This window comes from Mastacembelus armatus, chromosome 21 (genome assembly GCF_900324485.2).
Source record: "Mastacembelus armatus chromosome 21, fMasArm1.2, whole genome shotgun sequence".
NCBI lineage: Eukaryota > Metazoa > Chordata > Actinopteri > Synbranchiformes > Mastacembelidae > Mastacembelus > Mastacembelus armatus.
In genome coordinates, this window is record NC_046653.1 from 18,930,991 (window position 1) to 18,956,595 (window position 25,605).

General features: G+C 38.8%; 1 protein-coding gene across 2 annotated transcripts in view; it reads left to right on the top strand.

The window, feature by feature from the left end:
• The window catches only part of clybl (citrate lyase beta like), a 61,488-nt gene that overhangs the window by 7,094 nt on the left and 28,789 nt on the right, over positions 1–25,605 (top strand). For both annotated transcript variants that reach the window (XR_003294937.1, XM_026294895.1), the window contains exon 2: positions 21,093–21,306. Coding sequence is in view for 1 of the 2 variants with exons in the window: in XM_026294895.1 (XP_026150680.1) it covers positions 21,093–21,306 (214 nt within the window). In the remaining variant the exon portion in view is untranslated. The remainder of the gene's footprint in view (positions 1–21,092; positions 21,307–25,605) is intronic.

Consider the following 25,605-nt stretch of genomic DNA (forward strand, 5'->3'; position numbering starts at 1 on the left):
CATTCACTGCCCTACCCAAAACAGTCTCTGGAAGAAAATGCTAACCTGTTTTGCTGTGACATTAACTAAATAGTTGACACATTTTCTCAGTTGAGAGCAGTTTTATACATTGGGTGTCATAGCACGTCTCAGATGACGTCAGGATAATTGCTGTTATTTACTATCTGTCAGTGTCCGTGGTGTGCCAAGATAGAGATAGTACTGCCATATAAGTTGGAAATGGCAACGCAGTCACTGCACTAACCCGCTTGTGACCCTGCACAAGGGGATCCAAGCTGAAGTGTGAGGGGATGTTCACGTAATCAGTGGTGTTTGTGTTTTACCACCACTGAGCTCCTGGCTGGCCGGCTAATCTCATCAGGGTTTGGGCTCTGGTGCTGGGGTGAGCGAGAGGACAGCCTGGAATGACCCATATCTTACTGCCAGAATGGCTACAACACTCCGGCTGTACTGTGCACTTCCATCAGAGTTTACTATGAGGCCATTTGCCAGGGTGTTTACTACTGAACTGTCTGGCACAACAAGATAATGCCGGTACTAATGCCCTCTAAGGACACAGCTACTCTCACTAAGGAGGGTTTGCTCTTTTTCATCATGCCAGGCTGTTATGTACAACTACATAACAACATTATGGAGAAATGATAGGAATGTAGACTGGGGTCTACATTTTAATAGGTGTCCATAGTGTTAAATTTGTCCCCCTAATGTATATTAATGGCGTTGGGCAAAATAAGGGCTGTCATTTAATAGAACAACAAACTTTATTTGTATAGCTCTTGTCAAAACAGAAGTTGTGAAAGAGAGGAATAAACAAGAGAAGGGCTTGCTTGTGAACAAAGTTGATAAAATATTTTGATTTTCTTGTTTCGTTTAGAAAAAGTTGGGCTTGGTCACACAGTGTTGCATACTTTCTTAGCTTCTCTGCATATTACATCTTTTCTCTTTAGCCTTTGCCAGTATAGTTAAAAAAAAAAAAAACATACAGCATCTGTATATTTACGTGCACAGCAGCTTTTTACTATTTTGTGTTCTTCAGTTTGTCTTCCTTGCATGGAGCTGACTCCATGCTCCCCTTGTATGACATATGCATGTAAATAGAAGCGTTTGGAGTGTGTGTGCAGTGACATTTGCATGTCTTTTCTGTCATGTAGTCCAGTGCAGTACAATCCCTAACCACAGTTGATCATAGAGGTGAAAACATTATAGGCTTATCAAAAATAAGATTTATTGCCAGAAATTTGGATTGGAGTCAGTTTTATAAGTGTAGGCTACCTGATAAAATGGTAACTGAGTGTATAATAGTGTTTTCCTGTCTTGGAATTTAATGGCTATTCGAGCAGTTTGAACCCATTGGCCACAAGGACTGCATCCAGAGTGACTTTAGCCCTGTGTTGAACAAAAAAAAAAAAGTTTCTACTGTTAGCCTCACTGTGGCATTGGCATTGTAAACCTGTTTTAGTAAACCTTACAACTCATTGATCTGTTAGTCAAACTGAATACACCCCTATTATTATTGTGAGGCAAGGTTATTCTGTCTGAACCCCTGGTTACCCCAAATTGTGATTAAAGTTAAGGCTATTTGCTGACTTTGTAAACTTATAATGAATAGACTTGTTTTTGATATTGTAAGGCATGACTAAATTCATTTTACACTTAGCAGGTTGTTGAAAAGACTCATTTGTGGTTCTCCATTGCGAAATACCCCATGTTGTTTTAGTGAACTGACACTATTGCACTTTCTGCTGCACCTATGGGAGGTCAGAAACTTGCTCAGTCCTTTCCTTCAACTCGCCATCCAACCACTGCACACATACACAAACCCCACACAGGAAACAAATCTGCAGCTGGCTGTTTGATGGTCTAATTTAAACCTGTGGATATTTTTGAGCCATTTCAGTCCCTTGAGGTGTGTGTGTGTGTGTGTGTGTGTGTGTGTGCGCGCGCGCGCCTGGACACAGGGGCATAATAAAGGAAGTTCCATTATGCGAGGGATGGATAGTTTTCCTATTTTGCTGTTAAGATGTAATTGTAAATATTTAGTTTTCCATTTTATAACAAGGCTAGTCATTGATATAGATGTCAGTTATGGCTGCACCACCCTTTTGTGAACAGCCCTTGATCTGCAGTTCACATTTACTAATGTTTCATCAGCCTTACTGGGCTCCAAGTAAAGCATAGCATTAGTATCTATTCACACCAAAGGAGCTCTACCACAGCCATGAAAACATACAGGAGTTTTTTTTTTTTTTTTTTTGTGCAAGACTGACTTCTAACTCTGTTCGATTGCAGATTCAAATGTAACAGCATTGTCCAAATGCCACGTAGTATTTGTTTTGTCAGTAGTGAGAAAACCTCCATATTGAAGCACTGGAACCAGTTCTGCGAAGTCTTTATTGACTTTTAATTTGGTATAAAAAATTAATGCAGAGTACATTTATCTGGGAGCATAATATTCAGATCAAACAAACCATTTGAAAGAGTTAAAGTTCTCAACTATGCCTAATTATCACCTAATTGCTGATGTGACAACTAAGTATTACCTCTTTTGCTTCCATTATCTCACACCACAAATCAGTGCGTCTCTGTATCTGGTAATAAATTGCTTGTGTTTATAAAAATTTACCCTGAATCTACTTGCTTGTAGATTTTATTTAGATTTTAACCTGACCATCAGAATTTTAATGTAGCATTTTTTGGCTGTATTTTATTCCCCATATTTACCAGATGTTTTTGTGCAGATGCTTCAAAGAAATTATTTAGTGAAGTGTTTGTGTACACAATGACAATACACCACTTCTAATTATGTAAAATGTGTTCTTCACAGAAAGGAAGGTTGTCATTTACTGTAATATTCCATTAGCTACCAAAGCACACCAGGTTTTTAGACGGAAAATGTGTCACCAATATGCTGACTGCTGGTGCATTTATTTATGCAACAGCCTGTTATCTGATCTTATAAAATCAAAAGATTAAAAACACACCATGCTGTTTTGTTAAAAACAATAATACAGATATGCGTACAGACACACAAAGCAGCATGGTAAACCTGTTTATCTTTGATGTACCTTGATTGACAAAAAGAGACTCCCACCTAAGGCTTACAGCTAAACATGAGTGAAAGATTGAAGCACGAAAGGTGGTCTGTGTTTGTCCTGTTTTCTTGGAAAAAAGTCTGTTTTTAATTAGGAGTTTGTGTTTTTCTGTTTTTGATCTAAACCTCTCTCATGATGCCTAGTCCTTTTATAGTGGAATTTGTTTAAAGATGTCCTCCCAGTTTAAACTCCCATTATAAGAGTAGTGTTTGCATTTGGGCCATGTCCTCCATGCAAAGTGGACTATGCGCAGAATCAGACAGCAAGTATAGGCCAGACCACAAGCAAATTGCCATGCCTTTTAGTCCCATCTTCGATGATGCGGTACTTCCTCAGGCTTTTGTCTTCGGTTTGGGGCACAGCTGTCAGGCTAGGTGCTATCCACGCTCCCCTCCCAAAACCTCAGGCCACGCGCCGTTGAATCCCAAACACTAAATAGGAGCATTAGACACACCATGTTAAGGGCTGCTGGTGTTTGAGCTGTGGCTGTGTGTCTTGTCCCATGGCCAGGGATATGCACATTATCTCGCTCTCTAACACGCACGGGTCCACAGCTGCACACCATACTGCAAAATGCTCTGTACTCTTCTTTAAGACAACAGATTTATTCTTTTGTGTTAAATGCTCTGCCGTTGACTTCTGTTGTCTGTTGGCCCTTGACCCCTCTCTACTTTTAATTTCCTCCGCCCAGCTACGGATCTGCACTGTGAAAATACCCACAAGACCTGTCTACCCATATGCAGTGTTGCAGGTTTTGATTATGCACCACTGGCATCACACCTCAGCAGGGTATGTCCAAACATGAAAATTAATTCACAGCTAAATGCTGCTATATGCAGTCCGAGAGCATTAAGAAAGGAGCCTAAAGGCAGGCAGACAAAGCAGTGTTCATTAATGTGCAAAGCAAATTGAACACTTACTTCCCCTCCAAACAACACACATGCATATACACACACACACACACACACACACGTACACAAATATAGTGGTGATTTTCAGGAGGGAAAACGGAGATATGAAATTGGCCTAAATAAAATGGATGTAAAATATTTCTGGAAATGCTTAAAAATCAAGGTAATGAATAGAGCAGTAAAATCACCATAATGAGAAAACTTAAACTGTAAACAAAACCAAGCATTGAAAGGGGAGCTATATCAGTCAGTGTGTATAAAACAAAATAACCTTGAAGTTGGAAAATGTTGTCCAAAAACTGACTGTCAAGTCTTTTGTCTGTGGTCTGTTTTTGTTTCCTTTTTTTGTGAATTTTATTTAATTTTTATGGCCAAAAATGTTCTATAGTTGTGATTTTTTTTTTTTTGGCTGTAGCTATGCCATCCTTTTTAGACTGTTATGAACTTTAGCATTAAAGTACATGGGCATGACTTTGTCTCAGCGCAATGCAAATGGAATTGCCCCCCCGATGGTTTGGAATGCACCCAGCTGGCCTTTAAAAGGTGATAATTGGAAAATACAGGATGAAGCCACAGTCAAAGTAGGGACCTTGTGTTAGACTGAGTTAGCCATAGCAAAGCCAGAGTAGAGAGAGGACAGGGGACATGTGTATATGGAGTAGATAAATCCAAATGCATGAATCTAAAATGTTTTTTTTTTTTTAAACTTTTTTTTTTTTTTTTTCAGTGAGCAGAATCTAAGACATGTAGTCCTACTCGGTTTGACAGATCCTAGAATGTGGCTTGGACGAGTGTAATGCATATGTGTATTTTACATGTTACTTCAGAAGTCATTTTTAAATACTTATTGGTCAATGTACAGTATATTTACCAGTCTGATACAGTATATTAGAGTAAAATTAACTAGAAAAACTAGTCACCACAAAGCATGTTTAAGTTGCAGTACGTCTGTGGTCATAGACCACATACAGACATTTACTAACAAGTAAATGCTGTTCCATTTTGCATATGCTTAAGTCTAGACACATTTTAATTATCAGTTAGATCATTAAAATCACAAAACTTAGTCTGCTCACTAATTTATCTTCTCAGTTTGTGCTGACAAGACATCAGCTTGATATCTGCAGGCAGCTGCAGCCAGCGTTAGCTCCTGGTAGGAACAAACTGAATAAAGTAGAATCCACACAAAGTCCAGTCATCTTCCACAGCTTCACATCTCATTGCCAGAGGTAATATGTCCCGTTGACTGTCCACTTCAGTTTAGGTGACTGTTGAGACTGCAGGTGGCTAATAGAGACAGCTATTATCTACCCTGTTTTGTAACCTAAAATAACCTTTCTGTGCATCTTGTACCAACTTGTTTTCCATAAAATAGAGATTAAACTATCTCAACATACAGAGGAACAATTACATGAAAAAATCCTGCCCTTAGATTGAGTTTAACATAATACAACATGTATTAGTTGTTGATGTGAGGTCATATCACAGCATCCCATAAGGCTAGGTAAGACAAAGGCTTTGACTAAAAATATCACTTTCTGAGGGGAAGCTAAAATGCACGCCCCTAGTAATTTATAAAATCTTACACAGCATTCCTTTACTTCTTGGGAAGGAAGTGGAGTGGGAAGGTCAGGAGGCCTATACAGGAGCTCTCCCTTTAACAAGGCTACATTCAAAGCATTCTTCACTTCTCTTCTTATGTTAGCCTAACCTAGTGTAAGCCTGTGCATCCGGTTTCCATTACTGTGTTCTCTTCTGAGAGAATGTGACAGTGATAAGGCTCTTTTGAAGCTTTACTACAGGACCTCTACAGAGGGACAAAGCCAACAGCTCTTTGCTAAGGTGGTGTAAAAGCTCACGCTTTTCTGAACTTCAAGTTTTAGTTTTAAGGGGTTCATGTTTCTTTTCAAACCTTTCTAAATATATATGTGTATGTGTGGATTAATACATTTCCATGTAACATTTCAAAAACACTTTGGTCATTAGGCCACATGCCAGTCAAAACAGTCAGCAGCATGTCAGCTGTCATGCCCTGTGTCAATCAGCAGACATTTCCAGCAACAATATACCAACACCCGTTCTGCACTCTGGTCAGGAAACTTTTACTAACTCGAACAGCAAACTGGAATCTTCTTAATGACTTCCTGCACCTGATGCCTGCTATCTGCAATTCAGCAATGGGCCTGTTTGACTGTACTGCTGATTTTTGACCTTGACATTGCATTTCTGTTGTGTTCATCGCCTCTGAGAATGTCGTCAGCCAATGCTCAGGTGAGCTCAATGCCCTGTGTATATTCTGGGAAAATGAATCTCCACCCAGTGCATGTTTACTCTGCATAAACATTCATGGATAAATACTTCATATAGAGTAACAGTATCACTACTTGCAATTAACGGTATCCCCCAAAAGTAGATCCCTATGCAGGTAGCTACAGGCCACTAATGTAGTTTTGTTTTTGTTTTTTTCTTCCCATTTTAGCTCACAAAGAACCATTTAAAATGATTTACGTAAAATAGGCTTTAGAAGCCCTGTGATAATTACTGTTATAGACATTGGTTTGCAAGATCCCTACAACTGAGTTGATGAGTGCAAAGCTGACAGACCCATTAGTCTGAAAAGATCCCATGTCTGAGAATTAGACCTAGATTGAACGTCACTAGAATTTTGCACTTATTTTTTTTTTCTCTGGCAATCTTTGAAGGATGCATTAGGTTTGCCTTTGAAGTTCATATGTTTTGTTTTGATATATTTTTTCAAATGATAATGTTTTACTTGGATAAAAATGAAAAACACTTAAACCCTGGAGTAAAATCCTGGATTTGAGAAGGTGGAAGTGCAGTGGTTTATACTATAACTATAAGAAAGTGACACGTTTGGGCTTTACAGGGTTATTATAATAACCTACTGCTATGAATTAACCCTTCTAGGATTTTCAGACTTAATTTACACAGGGTTAAAAAAGATTTAATTGATATTGTAAAGTTTAAGTTATGGTTCTAACGTTTCATAGGAACACAACATTTTAAGTCAGTAATGTTGCACTTTGTCTGCAACCTCTCTGTTTTGGGGCAAAGCAAGGTTGCATTTGTAATCGGACATAGTTTGAGCCTGAGCTCAACATTATGGGTTATTATTATTAAAAGGGACTTTACTCAGTATGGTGTGCTGCTGTAGCACTTGTAATATGTCTGGTTTTTGCTCCAGGCTTGGTGCCAAACAAGTTAAAAAACTGACACTAAGTTAAGTTTCCATGATCCTCCCTGAAAAGGAAGGAAGGGGCACTGGTTAATGTCCACCCCAACCACACCCTTAATAGCCCAGTATAGGCCAAGGTAGGGTCCTGCTCTTTCCCTGTCACTTTCCACATTGTGGCCGAGTCTGTGTTTATGTTTCTGAATGTTTTATCTACTCCACCATCATTAGATTTGCTGCTTCAGCCATTACAGCCAGTATGATGCCTCAGTTCACCATTTCCCAGTGTTTGTCAGCCTTACTCTCTTTCTAGAGCTATAACACAGTATTGCATGAAATTAAACTCTCATTCTCTTGTGCATAGAAAACTAAACTGTTGTTCATTCCTGGTATTGTATACGTTAAACATCAAACTTCAGGAAAATCGAATGTCAGTTGGCACATTTAATAATAAATGATTGGACTGCAGCTAAACAGTCATGAACCTTACCTAAATAAGCTTATTTTGTTGATACGCTGCTGGTTCTAAGTTGATTTTTCTAACACTGAGTACCTATACAGTATTTCTAATCCAATGCATTAGCCCTAGATTCAATAGTACTTTGATAACACATTTTGATGAACATTTCAGTGAATTGTTGAGTTGATTGTGTCAAAAGGTAATGTTTATATCTGACAGAGCCAAGAGATCTGTAAATGGAGTAATTCTGTGCTTGGTATTACAGATTAAAGTTGCCCAGACCTTTGCTAGGCCCAGGTTGGAAGAAGACCGAATTCTGCAGTGCTGGACTGCATGGTTTTGATATATTCAGAAAATGACTATTTACTGAATAGTTATTGTTTGTTTGCATTGGACTGTAGAGTGTTGCTTTTAATGTGCACCTGGGGCCTTAGTGGATAGTTAGATTTCCTCCAGCAGATCAGCGTCTTTAACTATGAACTCTTTTCTCTTCAACTGCAGCACATCACTCACTCCTCCCCCTGGCCATTTCCAAGTCCTTTTAGATTGTCATATGGAAGCTCACACTGTGAAGATGAAGAGCTTTTTATTTAAAATTTGCATCCACTTTTTGCAGTTTACTGTAATCAAATGTTGACACAAAGAGGCAGGTGCCAAAAGTGTCTTTATTTAAGGGTTTGTATTTCACCTTAGACCTACATATGGTCAAGAAAATTCTGTTTTTTTTTTTTTTTGTTTTTTTTTCATACAGTAAGATTTTTATGTCCCACCTATTCACGTTATTTTTTTTAATTTTTTTTTTTTTGCATACTGTATTTTATTTTTCATACCCTATAATATTATTGTATATTATTATTCAAATTATTCTGGTCATTAGGAGCACTGAAAGATTGTGAAACAAAGGCAGTGTTTGTGGAGCTCTTGCACCTTCATGGGGTTCACTGACTCATCAGCGTCTGTGTTGTGCTGAAAGCCGGTACAAGAAGTCTCTCCATGTGGTGCACAGCACACAGGGCTCTGACAATCCCAGCTTCCTATTTGCATCATTGCTTTTGCTACAGGAAATGTGTTGTCGATTTAATGATGTGCTGGTGTGTAGATCTGTTTTTGCGGAGACATTTTGTTGTCTTTTTTTTCCATTGTATTTTACCTAAATTTTAAACATGTATTAAATACATCCTACTTTTGTGATTTAATAATTTTATTAATGTTTTTGATCATTTTGTTGCATAGACTAAGTTTAAATAAACAGTACAAACATTACATTTTTGTTATGACGTGTATAGTGATAAAGAACTTATATCCTGTAAGGTCCCATGGACTGACTAGAAGGGCTTTCAACTTAGTCCTTTTTATGTTGGTGGTGGGGAGGGGCTGAGGGCTGTTATGGGGGTTGTGGCCTATATAATACTTCCACGGTTTTGGCAGTCAGATTTTCAAGAAACTTCCTGGTGTGTCAGGATCAATCGGGTCTAAGCCAGTCTTAATTAAAGGCTTGGGGCTGGGCAGAAGTTGAGGTCAAAAGGCATCCCTGTTGGTTTAAAAAAAAAAAAAATCAGGCTTCTATCATTACAACATTATTGGGAACATCAGCTTTATTATTCTAAATTCAGTGTTTAAAAGTATTATGGTTCAGTCATGAAGCAGACCAATGATGGTTTAACTTTATATTTTCTCCAATTGATATAGGGGGAATGTGGCAATGTGGTTATACAAGGCATATCATTGTGATTGCAACAAACAGAAGAAGACCTACTAAAGACAAGAATTGTGACTGTAATACAGTATCGGCTTTTGTGGATATTATTCTGCCATCCTGTAACTCAAAAATTGATGTGTTTATGCACTCAGGAGTGCTGCTGTTTTTATGCTGTGAAGTGACAGGGTTGTTGGGATCATGAGTAATAATGCTGTTTTGTGAAAAATTGTTACTTAGCCCTAATGCAGTATTTGTAGATATTCTTGAGTTATGTATGTATGTTTGAGTGACAGAAAGATTTTAGAATTCCCCATTTTGAAGCCCTTTCCCGTTTATATATGCTTTATCTCGGTGCTTGTTAAATAGTAGGCTGTAATGGTTCAAGACTGAGGCTTAAACTGAAAAGTAAATTAGAATAGATAAGTGAGTTTTTAGTGTTCTTGGCTTCTGAGTCTTCACAAGTTTTCAGCAGATTGTTGTAAAACAAATGCAGTTATCATTTCCAACCACTTGGGGGCACAGGCAACTTACAGGGAAGAGATGAGGAGTGCTGAGTTTGTGTGTGTGTGTGTGTGTGTGTGTGTGTGTGTGTTGTGTGGTGTGTGGTGTGTGGTGTGTGTGTGGGGGGGGGGGGCATTAATTAAATGGAATATGATCCAAAAGACTCTGTGCTCACTCATGACACATCATGTCCCACAAGAGAGGAAATAAGACAAATGCCACAGATGTCCCTTTTTTCTCTGTCCTGTTTTTCTCTGGTTGTAGTTTCCCTCCAAATCCAAGCATTGGACAGACAGTGCCTTAGTATGTTTTGGTCTCCTGAGTGGATCTTTCCAGTACACCCATCTGTCAGACTTTTTTTCTGAGGTCCGAGGAGGGGTACGGGGGTGTGTTTGTGTCTGGGCCTGAGTGGGTGGAATGGTGGGGGCAAGAGACCAGACACAGTACATATCACATCGTAGGCCAAATGTCCTAATAGTCTGATCTACTGTCTCAGTCATATCCATATCCAGGATGCATCCAAGCACACCCCAGCCCAGATTGTCCCATGCAGTGGAGGTTATGAGACCAATTTTTAGCTTGTCTGTGTAACCATGCCTGTCCATTCCTTTCATGCTCTCTTCATCTCTAACTTAACCAGTTCTTCATCCTTTCTTAAGCTTACATTCATTATTCTCAACCCCTCATCATTTTTCTTCCCATGAGAGGACCCATGACACCTGTAGAGTTAACCGCGTGTTATCCCTTTTGCTTCTACTTCAAATTCTAGCTGAGTGGATTTGTGCACAAGTAAACATGCACTAGAAATGAGCAAATTAATTTTTTTTTTTTTTTTTTTTTTTTTTTTTTTTGCATTCTGTTTCGATGCTTTGCCATGACAGTCAGCTTTGAGGGTGTAGTAGCAGTTGTTTTACCTCAGATCATTAACTTAATGGATGTTGGTTTGACATCCTGCAGCAACATTATCTATTATGTAAAAATGAGATGGTATCATTTGTGAGCAGTGAGAAGTGTTCTCACCTGCAGAACTAATACTGTTAATGCATTCATATCATGGAGGGTTATGTAACTGTGCTAGCTGAGATGGAAAGTGCAGCCACCTTGCCAGTCTTAATGCATTCAGGCTCCACAGTGTCAGATGGCCCCAGTGATCCAGGGGGCTCAAGATGGCAATGCTGGTTTACAGTCCGGATACGTGTCTGTGTGCAGGCCAGAATATGTATGTGTGTGTGTACTTCAGTGTTTGTTAGATTAGGGTCAGATGTGTGTGTCCATATGGTTTGGTAGCGACTCATTTGAATCCTGGTCTTGTGCCAAATGTGTGTAATAGACAAAGATATATATATATATATATATATATATATATATATATATATATCTATATATATATATATATCTATATCTATATATATCTATATATATATATATATATATATATATATATATATATATATATATCTATATATATATATATATCTATATATATATATATATATATATATATATATATATATATATATATATATCTATATATATATATATCTATATCTATCCTGTGTTTTTGTTCATGTACAAGTAGGCCTGCATATAGTCATGTGATTAGTTATCTCATGACAGAGCGTCAAGGGAAAGCAGTCCGGTGGATGCTGGTGTCTTTGCCTTACCATTGGTTGAGAAGCTGCTTAAAAGTAAATGCCAATCAATCCTTTGTGGCTCCTTGTCTCTCTTCCTTTCTAGCTTCCTCTCCTGCCATTACAGACCAGACCCAGTGACATGAGTTGTGGAGAAACCTCCCCACCTCTCCTCCGCCTCCTTTCTCTCGTGCACTGTAATCCTGACACCAAAAACCGCCCCTCAGAGAACAAGTGTCAGTCTCAGAATAGAGCGTGCAGTCAGCTCCTCTTTTCTCTCCCTCTGGTAAGCATGTTAGAGAGTGCTAATGTTGATGGAGGTGACAATTAACTATACAGTGATCACAGTGATGGTGCTTGTACTGCTGCCTCAAAGCCTTGCTAAAGAGATAAGTGACTGATCTCAACACAGCTGGGACTTGACTGGCACATGACAGATAAGCACATAAAGGGTATAAAGGAACATTTTCTTTGGTGGACATAGTGTAATGTTTATTCTGCATATTTGACTTGCTAATCTCAGCAGCCTATTTATAGTTGCTGTTGTAGCTTTGAAAATTAATATACATTTTATATGTAGGATAATGATAGCACATCATACTGTATATATACATGAAGGGATTCTCTGTTAAATTTAAACCGTTACCCTGGGAAAAAGCTGAATTTCCATTTGAAGCAAGTCCATGGGGGAAATATGAATTGTTTTGGAAAAATAAGGACTTACTAAGTTATTTGTGCTACAGACAGTTCAACACACAAATGCCCACATTTGCCACCGGTTGTACTGCTGCTTGTACTGCTGCCTCTACGGCTGCTTATTATTTTGCCAGGCACCCGTGGCTGACTTTGAAGAACAGGGGAAATGTTTTGGAGAGACAACCTGAGTTAATGACCACCTCACAGTCTCCACTGTCAGGTTGTGAGATGACCCAAAGATATTTGCATGAAATAAATGAGAATCTCTCTCATAACCAGCCCTGCTCCGGCCAAAGGTTTACTGTCACAGATGCATGCTCCATCTGGCCCTGTTCTCCTCGCCTCCAATCTTTAACTGTTCAAATACATCATGGTTTGTGCTTGATTATGAATAATATTTGTTAGAGGGTTCATATACTAACCTTTTAACTTTTAGCGTCTTGTGTAAACTCATTGGCATCCTGCTCCATACTTCTTCTAAAGTCACACTAGACTGAACTGTCATAGCATCTCCAAAGTGACTCATTCCTCTTTGTTTGTTCTGTATGGGATTTCGGGAAATACATGATTGAAGGGGGTCAAGTGGTCCTCTATCCTGAGCAAACATGGGCATGGTGACAGCCGCTGAGACAACAAACCTCCACGAGAAACAGGCTGTCCTGCCAACATTTTCCCCGCCTCTTCGCTTCAAGCACAACCCCCCTCAACCCTCAGCCCAGGGCTGTGATCCTGCATAGCCAGCATAATGAAGCCATATAAGCCTGTTATTTGCTGTTTTACGGCTTGTTTTATGAAGGTGAGCTGACAAGTAGCTCCCAGAATGGTTCCTGTCACTTTAACAGACAGCATTACCAAGAGAAAAGGAGCGTTGGGGAGGGAGGACAGGGCTGGCTGAAGAATGGGCCAGGGCCTTTATGTTAGTCCTGCCAGAGCTTTGATGGGTAGAGGTCTGGCTGCAGGCTATCACTGTTACATTTTATGTCTTCCACCTTTTGTCAGGGGGACATTATTGACGTTTGACCTATGTTCTTATTCTCACCTCCTCTTCACTAATCAATTACCACATTGATCCATTAATCAGACAGGGTGATGGTCAGTGAAAGGGCCCGTGGGTATGTGTGAAGAATTGTGGGATAGGCCTCAGGCTATCATGGAGGAGGGCCTTCACCTGTGGAGTGCACTGTTCAGGATTTGGCTTAACAAGTAGTCTTAGCCATCACTCTCGAGGTGTGTGTCGGTTCTTTATTCGCAAGAAAAGATGTTTTCCCCCCTGTTCATTGCATGATGTTCACCTGTATTTGTGTAAAAAATATAATTAAAAGCAGATTTCCTAAACTGCCATCACTTCACATGCATTTCTCCTGTGGGTGCCCAGGATGTCAGAGAGAGAATGTATATTAAGTCATCCATTTAATGTCTTACAGACACACGCACACGCACACACACACACATAGCTGTATTTGGGCTTCTTCATATTAAAAAATATTTATTTGTTTTCTGGTTTAGTAAATCAAAAACACCCAGTTGTTCCCAGCCTAGAAGCCAACAGGGTGAAAACTGGCAGGAAGCGTTCTTATTAACGAAGCATTATTTAGTATGACTTTTGAAACTGCCATCAAATATCAGCAGCCAATACACTGCATTGCTATAAACAAGGATGCTTTTTGAATGAGAGCAAACATGTTTTTGTTCATCTGACTGTTTCCATGGAGGTTACGGAGTAGCATAATTGTGTTTAGGGCACAAACAGAAACAGATCAGACACGCTGACAGCCAACAGATCAAAACGGAAGCTGCGGGAGCGGAACCCGCCACGCTTTGATTAGGTTTGGTTTGGTTTTAGTTTGGTGTGTACAGACTAAAGCCATCACCCCAGTCCGTCTCTGCCCTTGCCAAGTTGTTTGCCAGAACAGGGAAAGATTTGGTAAAGAAAGTTAGAGAAAGAAAAGCTGTGGGCTGTTACAGTCCACCCCCCTCAGGCTGACCAGGGTCCAGCCGACAGTCACCCAGTTCTTGTGGGTTTAGTCAATTGAGAAGACACTTCTTGTGTGGATTTTTCAATTCTTCAACATGTCATTTGGCCGGGAGTGCTATTGTCCTCTGCCCCTTTTCTCCTTGCTCCTTCTGCCGAGACGAGTCGTGTCATCCCCTCGTGATCAGCACTTTTGTTGCCTTTGTTTTTGGCCCTACCTCAGAAGTCCATCTTGTCTTTTATGTTGCTGCCTTTCATGCATAAGGGAACAGTTGTGGCCTGTTGTGGGGCTGTTCCACTGCATTTCCACCAGTGGGGCTTCCTTTCATTCTCTTCAAAGTACTACAATAGAGCTCTGAAGGCCTGAATGGCAAATGCAGAGTGCACAATCCTACAGAGCCCGCTCATTTTGTTTTGCCAGAGTCAATAAAAATACTAAGTTAAAAGCTAACCCCCTTATGCCCTCCTCAAATGGAGCGACTTGTTTGACCTTTTTAAGTTCCCCTCTCAATTAACTTTTAATGATGAATTCATTGTTTTTTAGCTATCATCCAAAGAATTCTGCACACTGTTAATGTTGAATTTATTATTCATTTATTTATACCAAATTGATTTAACCTTTAATGTATACAGCATGAGCTAGTCTATGATCATGACTGACTTGAAGGGATTTATCAAATGGTCTGTGGCAAAAAGCGATAGAGAGAAAACTGGGGTGACAACTTCCAGTCATCAGAAACTTTTGCAGATAATTGCTCTTATGTCCTTTACAGTCTAATTTTTTCCTGTCTTGGGACATAGATAAAGGCATCTCCATTCGTTTAAGGAGGAGTGGGATTTCACTTGTTTTATGTGGTGAAAAGAGACAAAGAAAAAAAGTCTGTCGTTTGTGGGCATTACAGCAGAGGCCTTGCATAAAGACATTGTGTGCTGATTTGTGAGCTGGGAGGAAGCCGGGGACTTTGAGAAGGATTACAGGTAGACAGATATTGGCTGCTGAAGATAACCACCATGACTTCATCCTCATTGTGTAGATTAAGGCATAAAACCCAAACTAATGAGACCAGAAAGAAGACACGGATGGGAGGATGAGTAAGGGACATTGTCAGTGGGATTAGCTTTTTTTTTTTTTAAAGCAAGAAAATAAAGGTGAATCAGTATGTTATAAAAAATATGAGGGGTTAGGGTGAACATGGGCTCTTCTGCATGTAGAAGCAGGTTTTGCATTTTTATGATATTAACAGAACATGTTAAGCAGCATGAGTTCCTTCTGAGTGTAACAAGAGTTTTTTTTTTTTTTTTTTTTTCTTTTAAACTGCAAAAAACAAATTAAAATTAAAAGGTACCGGTTCTTCATATCAGTTGTTTGTTTGGTAGTAAAGTCATCATAAACAAAATGTGAGCAGGTCCAGTATGCCATTGTTTGTCCTGCTCCTCTTGGTAAAAGAGAGGCCAACCCCCAGTAAACCCTGCAGCCCCCTCCTGATCTAATCTAGAGGGGAACGGATTGCTCATCTTGAGCTCCAACTTGCTGGAGGGCAAGCAAAGAAAGCAGGGGGCAGAAAAGAGGAAAAGGTAGACAAAAAGTGTTTGATTCTCTCCTTTCCCTATGTTGGGTGTCTCTGCTTAATTTTTCAGCATTTCTTTGCCATCCAATTGTGTCCTCAGACCTGAGGCAGTGTGGAAAAAAAAACCACATACACATACAGCATCATGCTGTGAGGAGGACGTGTGTGGGGGATTCTTCACCTCTGTTTTTGTTTTTTTTTTTTTTTTTTCAATTCTAAAAAACAGATAAAAAGTGTCAGACAGGCAGGTGGACATGAAGCTAGGTAAACATTGATGACTTTTTGACCATTTTATTTCCCACCCGCAGACAGCTTTCTGCAGATGGAGGGTCTATTAATGCTTCAGTAACATCGATTTCCTCCCTGCTCTTTATTCATTTTTAGTTTAACCAAATTCAATCTGGAACCTTAAGCACCACCGACCTCAGAATGTAGTTTGCATATTAAGAAGTAGCTGATTATTGTGGGGTAGAAACACAGATCTTTAATTTTGTGCATTTTAGACACAGCTTCTGCCTGCACCACCAGGCTGGAGATAATTGTGGAAATCTACATATTGAGAGGGAAGCTGTTGCCAGGGCCTGTTTTTGAGTGGGCCACTTGTTGTCTGCTGTAATTCATGTGGTAGGATGAATAATACCACCTGAATTAGGCTATTATGCTGCCAGGTGGAGGCCAGTAGAGTTACAGGAAATGGTGATCATCACGTCATGATAATGAAGCAATTACCGCAGGATGTTTACAATACAATATTGACTGCCAGACCGCAATCAATCATCTTAAAACAAGATAAATATTAATCAAAATTTAATGTAGTGTACACTGCAGCTGAGGAGGCCTAGTGTTTGGAATTTAGTTTGTTAGTTATGTTATTTGCTCATGTCATTCAAACACAAGTGCCTGGCCCATGGGTGTACTACTACAGAAGCAGGAATGAACTGTAAAACCCCAAAAATGCAGTTGTGAAGCATCTGTCATAAATAGCATAGAATCTACTGTTACATTGTCTCCTATTCAAGTTTGGAAAAAGGAGATCCACCACGACAAAGTTTCTCTTCTCAATCATAACCTTTTTTTTTTTTGCCCAACTGTCCAGCCAGTGAATGTCATTTAACTGGCCGAATGAGCTCTTATTTAAAATGTAAAGTATAACAAGCAGTAAAACATGAAAATATGACCATAATCTAATGCTGTGTCAGACATCAACTGATCATCTGTGCTTCTGCATAGGGATCATTTTTTTATTATATTGGTAAACCTGTAAAAGGGCAGAATTAATGAAAAAATGAATATGTACTCACTCTCTCGTCTAGTGATGTCCATAAAAACTGTCTTTAAAAATATTTTAGCGAACTAACAAAGGCAATTATTAATGCAAACTAATGAAGTCTCATAAAACGGCAAACTGCTCTGTGATAGTTATTTAACATGTTCAGAAAACTCCCAAAAGCAAGAATCGTAATCTGAAACAGGACGTGCGCGCACACACACACACACACACACACACACACACACACACACACACACACACACACACACACACACACACGTCTGAACTTCATGACAGGTGATTTCAGAGATTAGGAGATAAAACTTGGCGAATGTGGCAAAAGTGTACACTAGTGACGTAGTTGTCTGAGAGCCATGAAGATAAGATGTGTGACTCAAGGATAGCTGGTTCAAGGTAGACTTATTGTAGTTAGACACTACAGAGACACTGACGGTGAGTGTCAGATCCTCAGAAGCAGTTCTGTTGGATTGAAGATCAGTTGATAGTTCTATACCAGGGGAGTGCTTTGTACAAGACACTCTCTGGTGATGGAGAAAGACAGACACAAATCTGCATGTAAAATACTTCTCAACCAGAATGCTATACAAAAGAGTCTGAAAGTTATGTTTTGTGGCTACTCATAATTCATTGTGACAGCAGGTCAAAATATGACACACTGTACTGTACTTTTGCATCTGGAAAACTAACGTACATGGCTCAAGAAGGTCCCGTCTATTCTAACATAAAGCCTACCTGCCTTTTAACACATTCCAGCCCCTATCCCTCGCTCATACTCCTCGTTTCAGTGCCACTAGGCCCAGGTCTGCTGCTGCCCCTCTGCTAATGAGAAACAGTCCCAATCAGCACCATATAATCCAACTAACACACCGACTTACCTCTGATCTCAGACCAGTAAATGTTGTCACTGTGGGCTGGGTACCACACTTTACAGCTGCTAATATGGCCACACAGCCCTGTGTTATCATAACCTTTCATGTAAAAAAAAAAAAAAAAAAAAAAAAATAGAGGGGGGATTAGGGGGAGTGAAATTGGTAAGGTAGGTGCATATGGTACTTTGTACTGACTGTTAAATGTTGACTGTTAAATATGTAGAACACAAGTATGTAGTGATCTAATAATGGGAAAATGTCAAACAGATGTCGGATGATGTAAATACAATTCCAGATTACATGTGGTATATGGAAGTAGTGTGTGTATTCGATTATGATGCTTAGATCCCCATCGGATTGTGATGTTTATGGTTACCTGACCATACAAACATGGCCTTTGAGTTTTTATGGGAAAATATAAATGTTTATTATGGTGACCAGGTGTGTCGTTTTATATATGATTTGTCCCTTATGCTTAAACCATGATCAAATTTTGAAAAACCTGTTAATCTTGTGTTCACCAATTATATGCTTTCTCTTCAAACATTATTGTACTAGCAGATTGTTTAAATAAGGTGTAAGAAGACACCTTATTACACCTGGAGAAAGTAAAAATCTTTAATCACATACATGGGGTCGGAGTTTCTCTCCTAAACTAAAGCTAAATTCTGTCTTATTTTAAGTATGTGAACTCAAAAAATGCATTTGCCTAGGGTCTTCAACAGAAAACAACCACCACAGTGGAGCATTACATTCAATAGACTCTTTATTATTTCATGTCTGAAAGGCATCAGTGATCTTTGCTACCAATTCATTTTAGACTACTTTCATGTCATCTTTTTAGATATGGATTTTTTTTTTTTTTTTTTTTTAAAAAGAGAACAAAGTATGTTTTGTATTACACTGGTGCCCCTTATTTCTGTGTCTTACCCCTTCTTTACTCATCAGTTACCTGTTTACTGTAAAGTCCCATGTACTTAAATAGAAAAAGGTAGAATTGTGGACTAAAAGGAGGGAAATGGCCTCCTATAATTTCTCTACTTGGCATCACTCTACCTTCACTCGTCTCCCTCTTCTCAGTTGTCTTTCTATATAATGAAACCTACTCTTAGATTACAGCCATCATCTTTTGGTACTTCAGTTAAATTAAAATATATTGCTATAATATGTGCCTCCTAAGTGGGCACTTAGTAGGGTTTTTTAACATTTCCCCCTGGGCAGTATGCAAAGAAAAGACTGATTTTTATTTAGGTCTCAACAGCTCCCTCTTGCCCCCTACCACTCAGCACTTCTACTGCCATCATCTTACCCATTATTTTCCTTTCTGATTTTTTTTGGGGGGTTTTTTTTGTTTGCTTTTTCTGCTTTTGCCTATCAATTTGGGTCCTGTAGTCTTTTGTTCCAAGAATGACTGTGGGCTTTATCTATTTTCACTGGTCCACAATTTGCATGGTGGTGTGCCACAGTCCTCCCCCGGCCATTGCTATACTTTCTCCCCAAGCCTTTTGTGTCCTCAGTCCAAATAGACTCTATGTACCTAGAAGCAATAAAATGCTGGGAGCAACCTGAATTGGTTTTAACTGCCTGCGCCAGCCACAACATCTCAGTGCAGATTAGGACTTATGGGACTGGAGGGCATGTGGAAGCGTAGTTGACAGGATTAAGTGACTATTGAGGTGACTTTAGCTCCTTTTATATTGAAAAAGACAAGGAGAAAATAATTAAATCCCTCTAACAGAAGGAAAACCAACTCCCCTTTCTTTCTCTTGTCAATATGAATCCTCAAGCCAGGTTCACTAGTGGAACAGGCAGAGTTGTAGATTTAATTTCAATTTTTTTTTCCCATATAAAATTATAAACCCATAATGAAAAAGTCAAAACATGTGTAATACTGTGCGTGCAACAAGTTAAGGGATTTGGGTACTATATAAAGCCACTGTATATGTGATCCTAAACATCTAGCTGTTTAATTAAGGTCAGTAATTTCAAAGCAGAATTGATTGAACAAATAATTAACATGTGCAATGATTGTGATTATTGATGTGTGCAGTTGTGAGTGTGGATATATATGTGGATGGGAGGGGGGAACACAGGTCAGCATTACTGTGTGTTTGTGACCTTGTGTGTGAACTATATGACACTACTTGGTGGATGTAGAGATAGTCAGTGTAATATTTCATCATTTTTGTTATCCAGCTAAGAATGCTGTGCCTTTTGTTTTGTTCCTGTATCCCCAGTGGGTGCTGCTTTAAAAAATGAAATGCAGAAGTTTTTTTGTAAAGATTTTACTCAAACTGATTAAAAAGAAAAATCCAAGTATCTAGAGAATTAGTAATTGGTGCAACATAATAAAGCAGTTTTATATTTTTTAAAAACCATATCTTACGAAGCTGTAGTGTACTTAAATCTTTCAGTTTGTGTCATGTACAAACTGGAAGCTGCATGTAGCTTTGGCATTTAAAAGGAAAATTAAGTAAAATTACTGAAAATCCAAAAGGCTGTTACAAAACTTTGTGTTAACCTTTACTTAAATAAAATAAATGTGGTAATGCAAAACGTTTGGATAAAGATTTTGAATCACAATTCCATATTGAAACGCCTGTACCTTTTTATCTTGTTGTCTTTCTTCCTTGTTTGACTAAAAGAGCAGATTTTTCTTTAAAGATGGTTTTGTCCCTACAGTGTCGCTAACAGTCATAAAGTTACAACTTTGGCCATTTAAAAATGTTAACACATCGACAGTTTCTTTCCAAAACCAGAGTCTTTCCATCCAACCACTGCTAACACCCCTACTCATTCACTTTCTGCCCCGCCTAGAGATTCAGCAGTGTGGCAACATTAGCATATGAGTAGCTCAGTGTTTGGGTGAGTTTGTTCCCAACAAAGAGTGCCAAAGCACAGGTCAACATCTCTCATCCACTTCAATGAACCCCTGAAAGGCAAATAGAACTCCCAAAATGAAACGTTTCCAGATTTTCACTCTAGTCTGAAGGATGCAGCCTCTTTCTTCATGTGTAAAACACTGTATATTAAGAAGATAAATTATTATTTTTTTTTTTTTAAAGCCCTGTGTTGATAATAAATGTACTAAACTATGCCCTAAAGATTCATGGTACCCCTGCCTGAGTGTTTTTAGGTAGTGTACACAAATGCATAGATATGTCAGTGTGCCATCATGTGCTTATTTATGTACATATCTGTGTTGACAGGGAGAGTGGTTGGCTACTGCCCACAGCCTGGCAGTTGTATACCAAAGCATGGCGTCAACACCATCACTCTGCAGGCCCCTTGCTGCGCTACATACCCCGCAGGGCGGTCCTCTACTGCCCTGGCAATGATGAGCGAAAATTGAGGAAACTAGCCTCGTTGGATGTTGACTGTGCTGTCTTAGACTGTGAGGATGGTGTAGCCCTCAGCAAAAAGGTACAAAACACACAGAGGCACATGCATAAGGAAATGCAACATCATATGAACAAGTCAGCAAGGAGCACACAAACACACACACATATACACACACACACACACACACACAGCTGTTCTACAGACAGGTGCTTGGTCTTAATCACTGAAAGGAAAACTACCTAAGTGAGATGTTTAAAACAAGCACATTTCACCCCATTATGATGGAATAAAGGCAGTGGTTCCCCCCTATCAGAGTCCTTTAAAACAAGGTGACCATGTCCCACTGGGTAAGCAGCGGGAAAGCACCAGATGCAGCAGGTTAAAAGCATTCTCCTCCCGCCCACACGACCTCCCCATTGGTCCTCCTGAACTGCCCATGAAATTGTGATTGGAGAGTGGGATAAAGAAGGGGCCCGGGTAAAAAGTTAACTAACAAAGGTTTTTAAGTCATGATAATAAAGATGATTGATATGGCTGGAGGCTGTTCCTGTAGTCAACAAAGACAATAAGATGATGGCCTGTGTGACTGACAGGCTAAAACTGTGACCCTGCGATGGAGTTGGTGGATGTCATAGCTTCTGTCTTTATTATGTGTTAGAGGGGAAATGTGGAGAGGAATGCAAGACTGAAGCAGCCATTCAGGCTTGAGAAGAATTCAGACGCTAGACTCTTGAGCCGTCAGCCTGTGACAGGTCCATGTCTCTATCTTATTTCAGCAAACATATACTGCCTTAACCTAATGTATTCTTTTAGCAACCTAGTAATTTCATGTAAAACATTTCCAACTTTGTTTGTTTACTGGAAGCAATTGTAAATTTTGAATATGACAAAGATTCTTTATATCTTTCCTTTTCAGTGGCCCTTTCTCAGTTAGCTGGCGAGTTGTACATGTAGTGGATTGTATTAGGCTTTGTATGTGGTGTGGAAGAAAAGGGGGAAATAACATTAGTCATCTGGTACAACATAGTACAAAACATAGCAGCGGATTTTAGCTATTCATTGACATCATACAGTCTGACCGAGAATTCAAAAATCCTGTTATCTATTATGTTTTTGCTTTGTCATACTGTGTAATATAAAAATTTGTTATTTACTCAATAACAAAATGCACCTTTCCTACTGCCACCCTTTCTTTACTTCCCACACTCTCAGCTTCTTTCTCCTCTGTGGCAATTGGAAATCCATGGGGGTTGTTGTGTAGTTATACCTTCCCTCAAGATGATTTTTCTTGTTGGATAAACAGCGCTTACAGTGTGTGTTTCTCTGTGCATAAAGGTTTCTGGGGATTACTACATACCCATTGGTTTTGAAAAATAATTTCCAATTATTCATAATCATTTTGTACTTTTTTACTACCCTTAAAAAAAGTTGGATTTTCAAAAAATTTCTCAAATTATTCATTTGTGTGAAGTGTTACGTACAGATGTTAACTTACTCCCCACTTTAGGAACTAAGTCAAATTCCATTTGTCTGTATTTACTTTGTCTTAGTGAGGAAACACTATATATTTGGAGTCATGCAAGATGTATTTTAGGGTATTCTGGTTAAGATATGCAATATATGTAGCATCCAAAATGAAATTTATATAAAGAGATGCTGCACCTGATTTTTCATGGCTTACATAAATATTTGTAACATCTGGGTGAAACTTGTCTAGAGTCATATCAGCTCTGTATTTCCAGTATGTCCAGCTAATGCAAGTCTGAACAAAGCTTCTACTCAATTAACACAACTGCACAATAACTCACATTTCACCCTTTATGTACATTACCTTATTTCTGTCATTTTTTTTCTTCAGCATTTAGCACATAACTACAGTGATTTGTGCTGAAAGTGCAAATGACTTACACAACAGCACTATGCCTGAAAGCATCCCACATACACTGATGGAATACAGAAGCTGCTGCCTCTGTGCTGCAAAATGTACAGCTTTTACTGCAATTCTTGAGTAAACAGCCACAGTGACAATTGTGCAGACAGTTCTGTTGGACAGCAAGACAGACTTACACTACTGAGAAAGTGTTGAGACAAATTTAGTCCCTCTTGAGTAATACTTTAAATAATTAAAACACTTAAGGGACACAATTAATAAATGCATCCAGTAAGAGGTGATTTCTGAGGCACTATGAACAACAAACAAAAAGAAAACAAATATTGAGTTTTGATGCACCTACTGTAAATAACTTTATAATGATTTGTCATAGTGTCAAGTTATGCAAATTAGATGTACATGATAGGCAATTGTATGTCCCCATGCCATAATAAATACCTACCTAAATGGAATAATTGATGCAAAATTCTACACCCCTGACAGTCATTTGTGGGGTTCTTTCTTTTGTTTTGGGACCAACTGAATCATAAACAAAACAAAATATCTAATTTATTATTATATCAGAATAAACCCTTTGAGATGTATTATCTTGTTTTCAAAGGAGGTCCCAACACAAACACAACCAAGAACAAAACAAAAAATAAAAGCATTACAGAACACAAAGAGCAACACAGAACAATGCAAAAGAGCAGAGAATCTACTCAATAACAAAAATAGTTACTCTTCAGATACACTATTATAAAAATAAACTATATACCAAGAATTATAGCTTTACTAAAATTAATGCAATTTGTTTTAAAGTAAAGAGAGCAACATTTATAGAAAGGCAAATGAAGACAAAGAACAACGTAATTTATTACGAATGAAGGAGCTCTAAACATTAAATCTCTTACCAATTTCTTTAGAGAAATAAAGTACAGTAAATAAGGGCTGATCAGAGTATTTCAGTGCAATAAGCATAATTAAAAAGAAGGTAATTCATTAAATTCTTGTTAAGAGCCAATTAAAAGTGTCAAGCATTGGTCAATGATGCATATAAAAGAATATTCCAGTGTAAATCTGCAGAGTTGATATGACATTAAGAGGAAGATTGTTACTTTTGTAGAAACCTTTTGTTAACAATGTTGGCATAGTCCAGTATGAGGAAGATAAGCTGTGATGCAAGTCTCACATAAAATATAAAACAATCTGACAAAATAGAGAACCTTTCAAAGACATTTCCAAAATTAACTCTTTTCAATGGCCTGTGGTTTTTAAGTGAACTCAGTCAGTCCACACGCTTAAATGTGGAATGATAAAGTGAGATTTCAAAGTCCATTCTATTAGTGAAGAAGAAATTTTGATGTGTGTATAAACAATGGTATCATTTACATATAACTGAACTCAATACTCAGGAATTAAAATAATGATAGATCATTAATAAAAATAGAAAGTTCAAGGGGGGCTAGAGGAGTACCTTGAGGCCCACCTTTATGCTGAATTAGCCAATCAGGTTTATACCCTTGTATAACAACACATTGCTTTTTATTATGGAGATACAATTTAAGCCACAATAAGTCATGCTGTGAATGGCAAACAGCATCGAGCTGATCTAACAGACAGATTCACATTCAATTCACATGCTTTAGTGAGCTCAATATATAAGACTTCTGTGAAATTACAGCTATAAGAGAAAACATCACTAGTGGTGTTTGCTAATAAAGTAGCAATTGTTGAAAAACTGAAGCTAAACTGATATTGAATTGCAGGTTTGACACAAATACATGAGAGAATTAACTTACATATATGTGTTTGTTCCTATTTTCTACAGTGAAGAAACAATATAGTATACATTAGATGCAATATTATTCACCATGACAACCGCACAGTCGGCACTGAGTGTTTGCCAAGAGATGCCAGGCCTCAACAATGGTCTCTTAATGCTTGTCTGGCTCTTTCTAGTGAGAGAGAATGTGAGCAGAGTACAGGCTGAGCTAACTAAATGCCACGCTGAACCACTGGTTAGGTGAAACACGAGGTTTGTTACTGTGTATTCATGGATCGACCTTAAATGGTGGTACTGCCCAAAACCACCCTCCTGTTATATGTTCATTAATGTATTCTTTTCATTATCTTTCACCTTCACCTTAAAACAGGGAAGGATATTCATGACAAAAAGGTATGCAATGAAGGTCAGTCCATCCCCCTCCCCTTGCAAATTGAAATCCAGGAGTGCCCACTTTAATTGCCTGTCGCTTTGACTCCAAAAATGTCTGCGCTCCATCTTGGCAGTAATGCTGACTGCTTAAGAGGCAGGGAGATGAGAAAGGGAGTAAAGGGTAGGAGCCACCCAGAGCTTGCTAACTGTCACCATGGACCCAGAGGGTAGAGAAGGAGGAGGAGAGAGGGGAGGGAAGACAAGGCTGACTGCTCTAACACTCTTACACATATCATCATATCTGTATGATCAGTGGGGTGGAGGAAGAGGGAGGGCAGGTTGAAACCCCGGA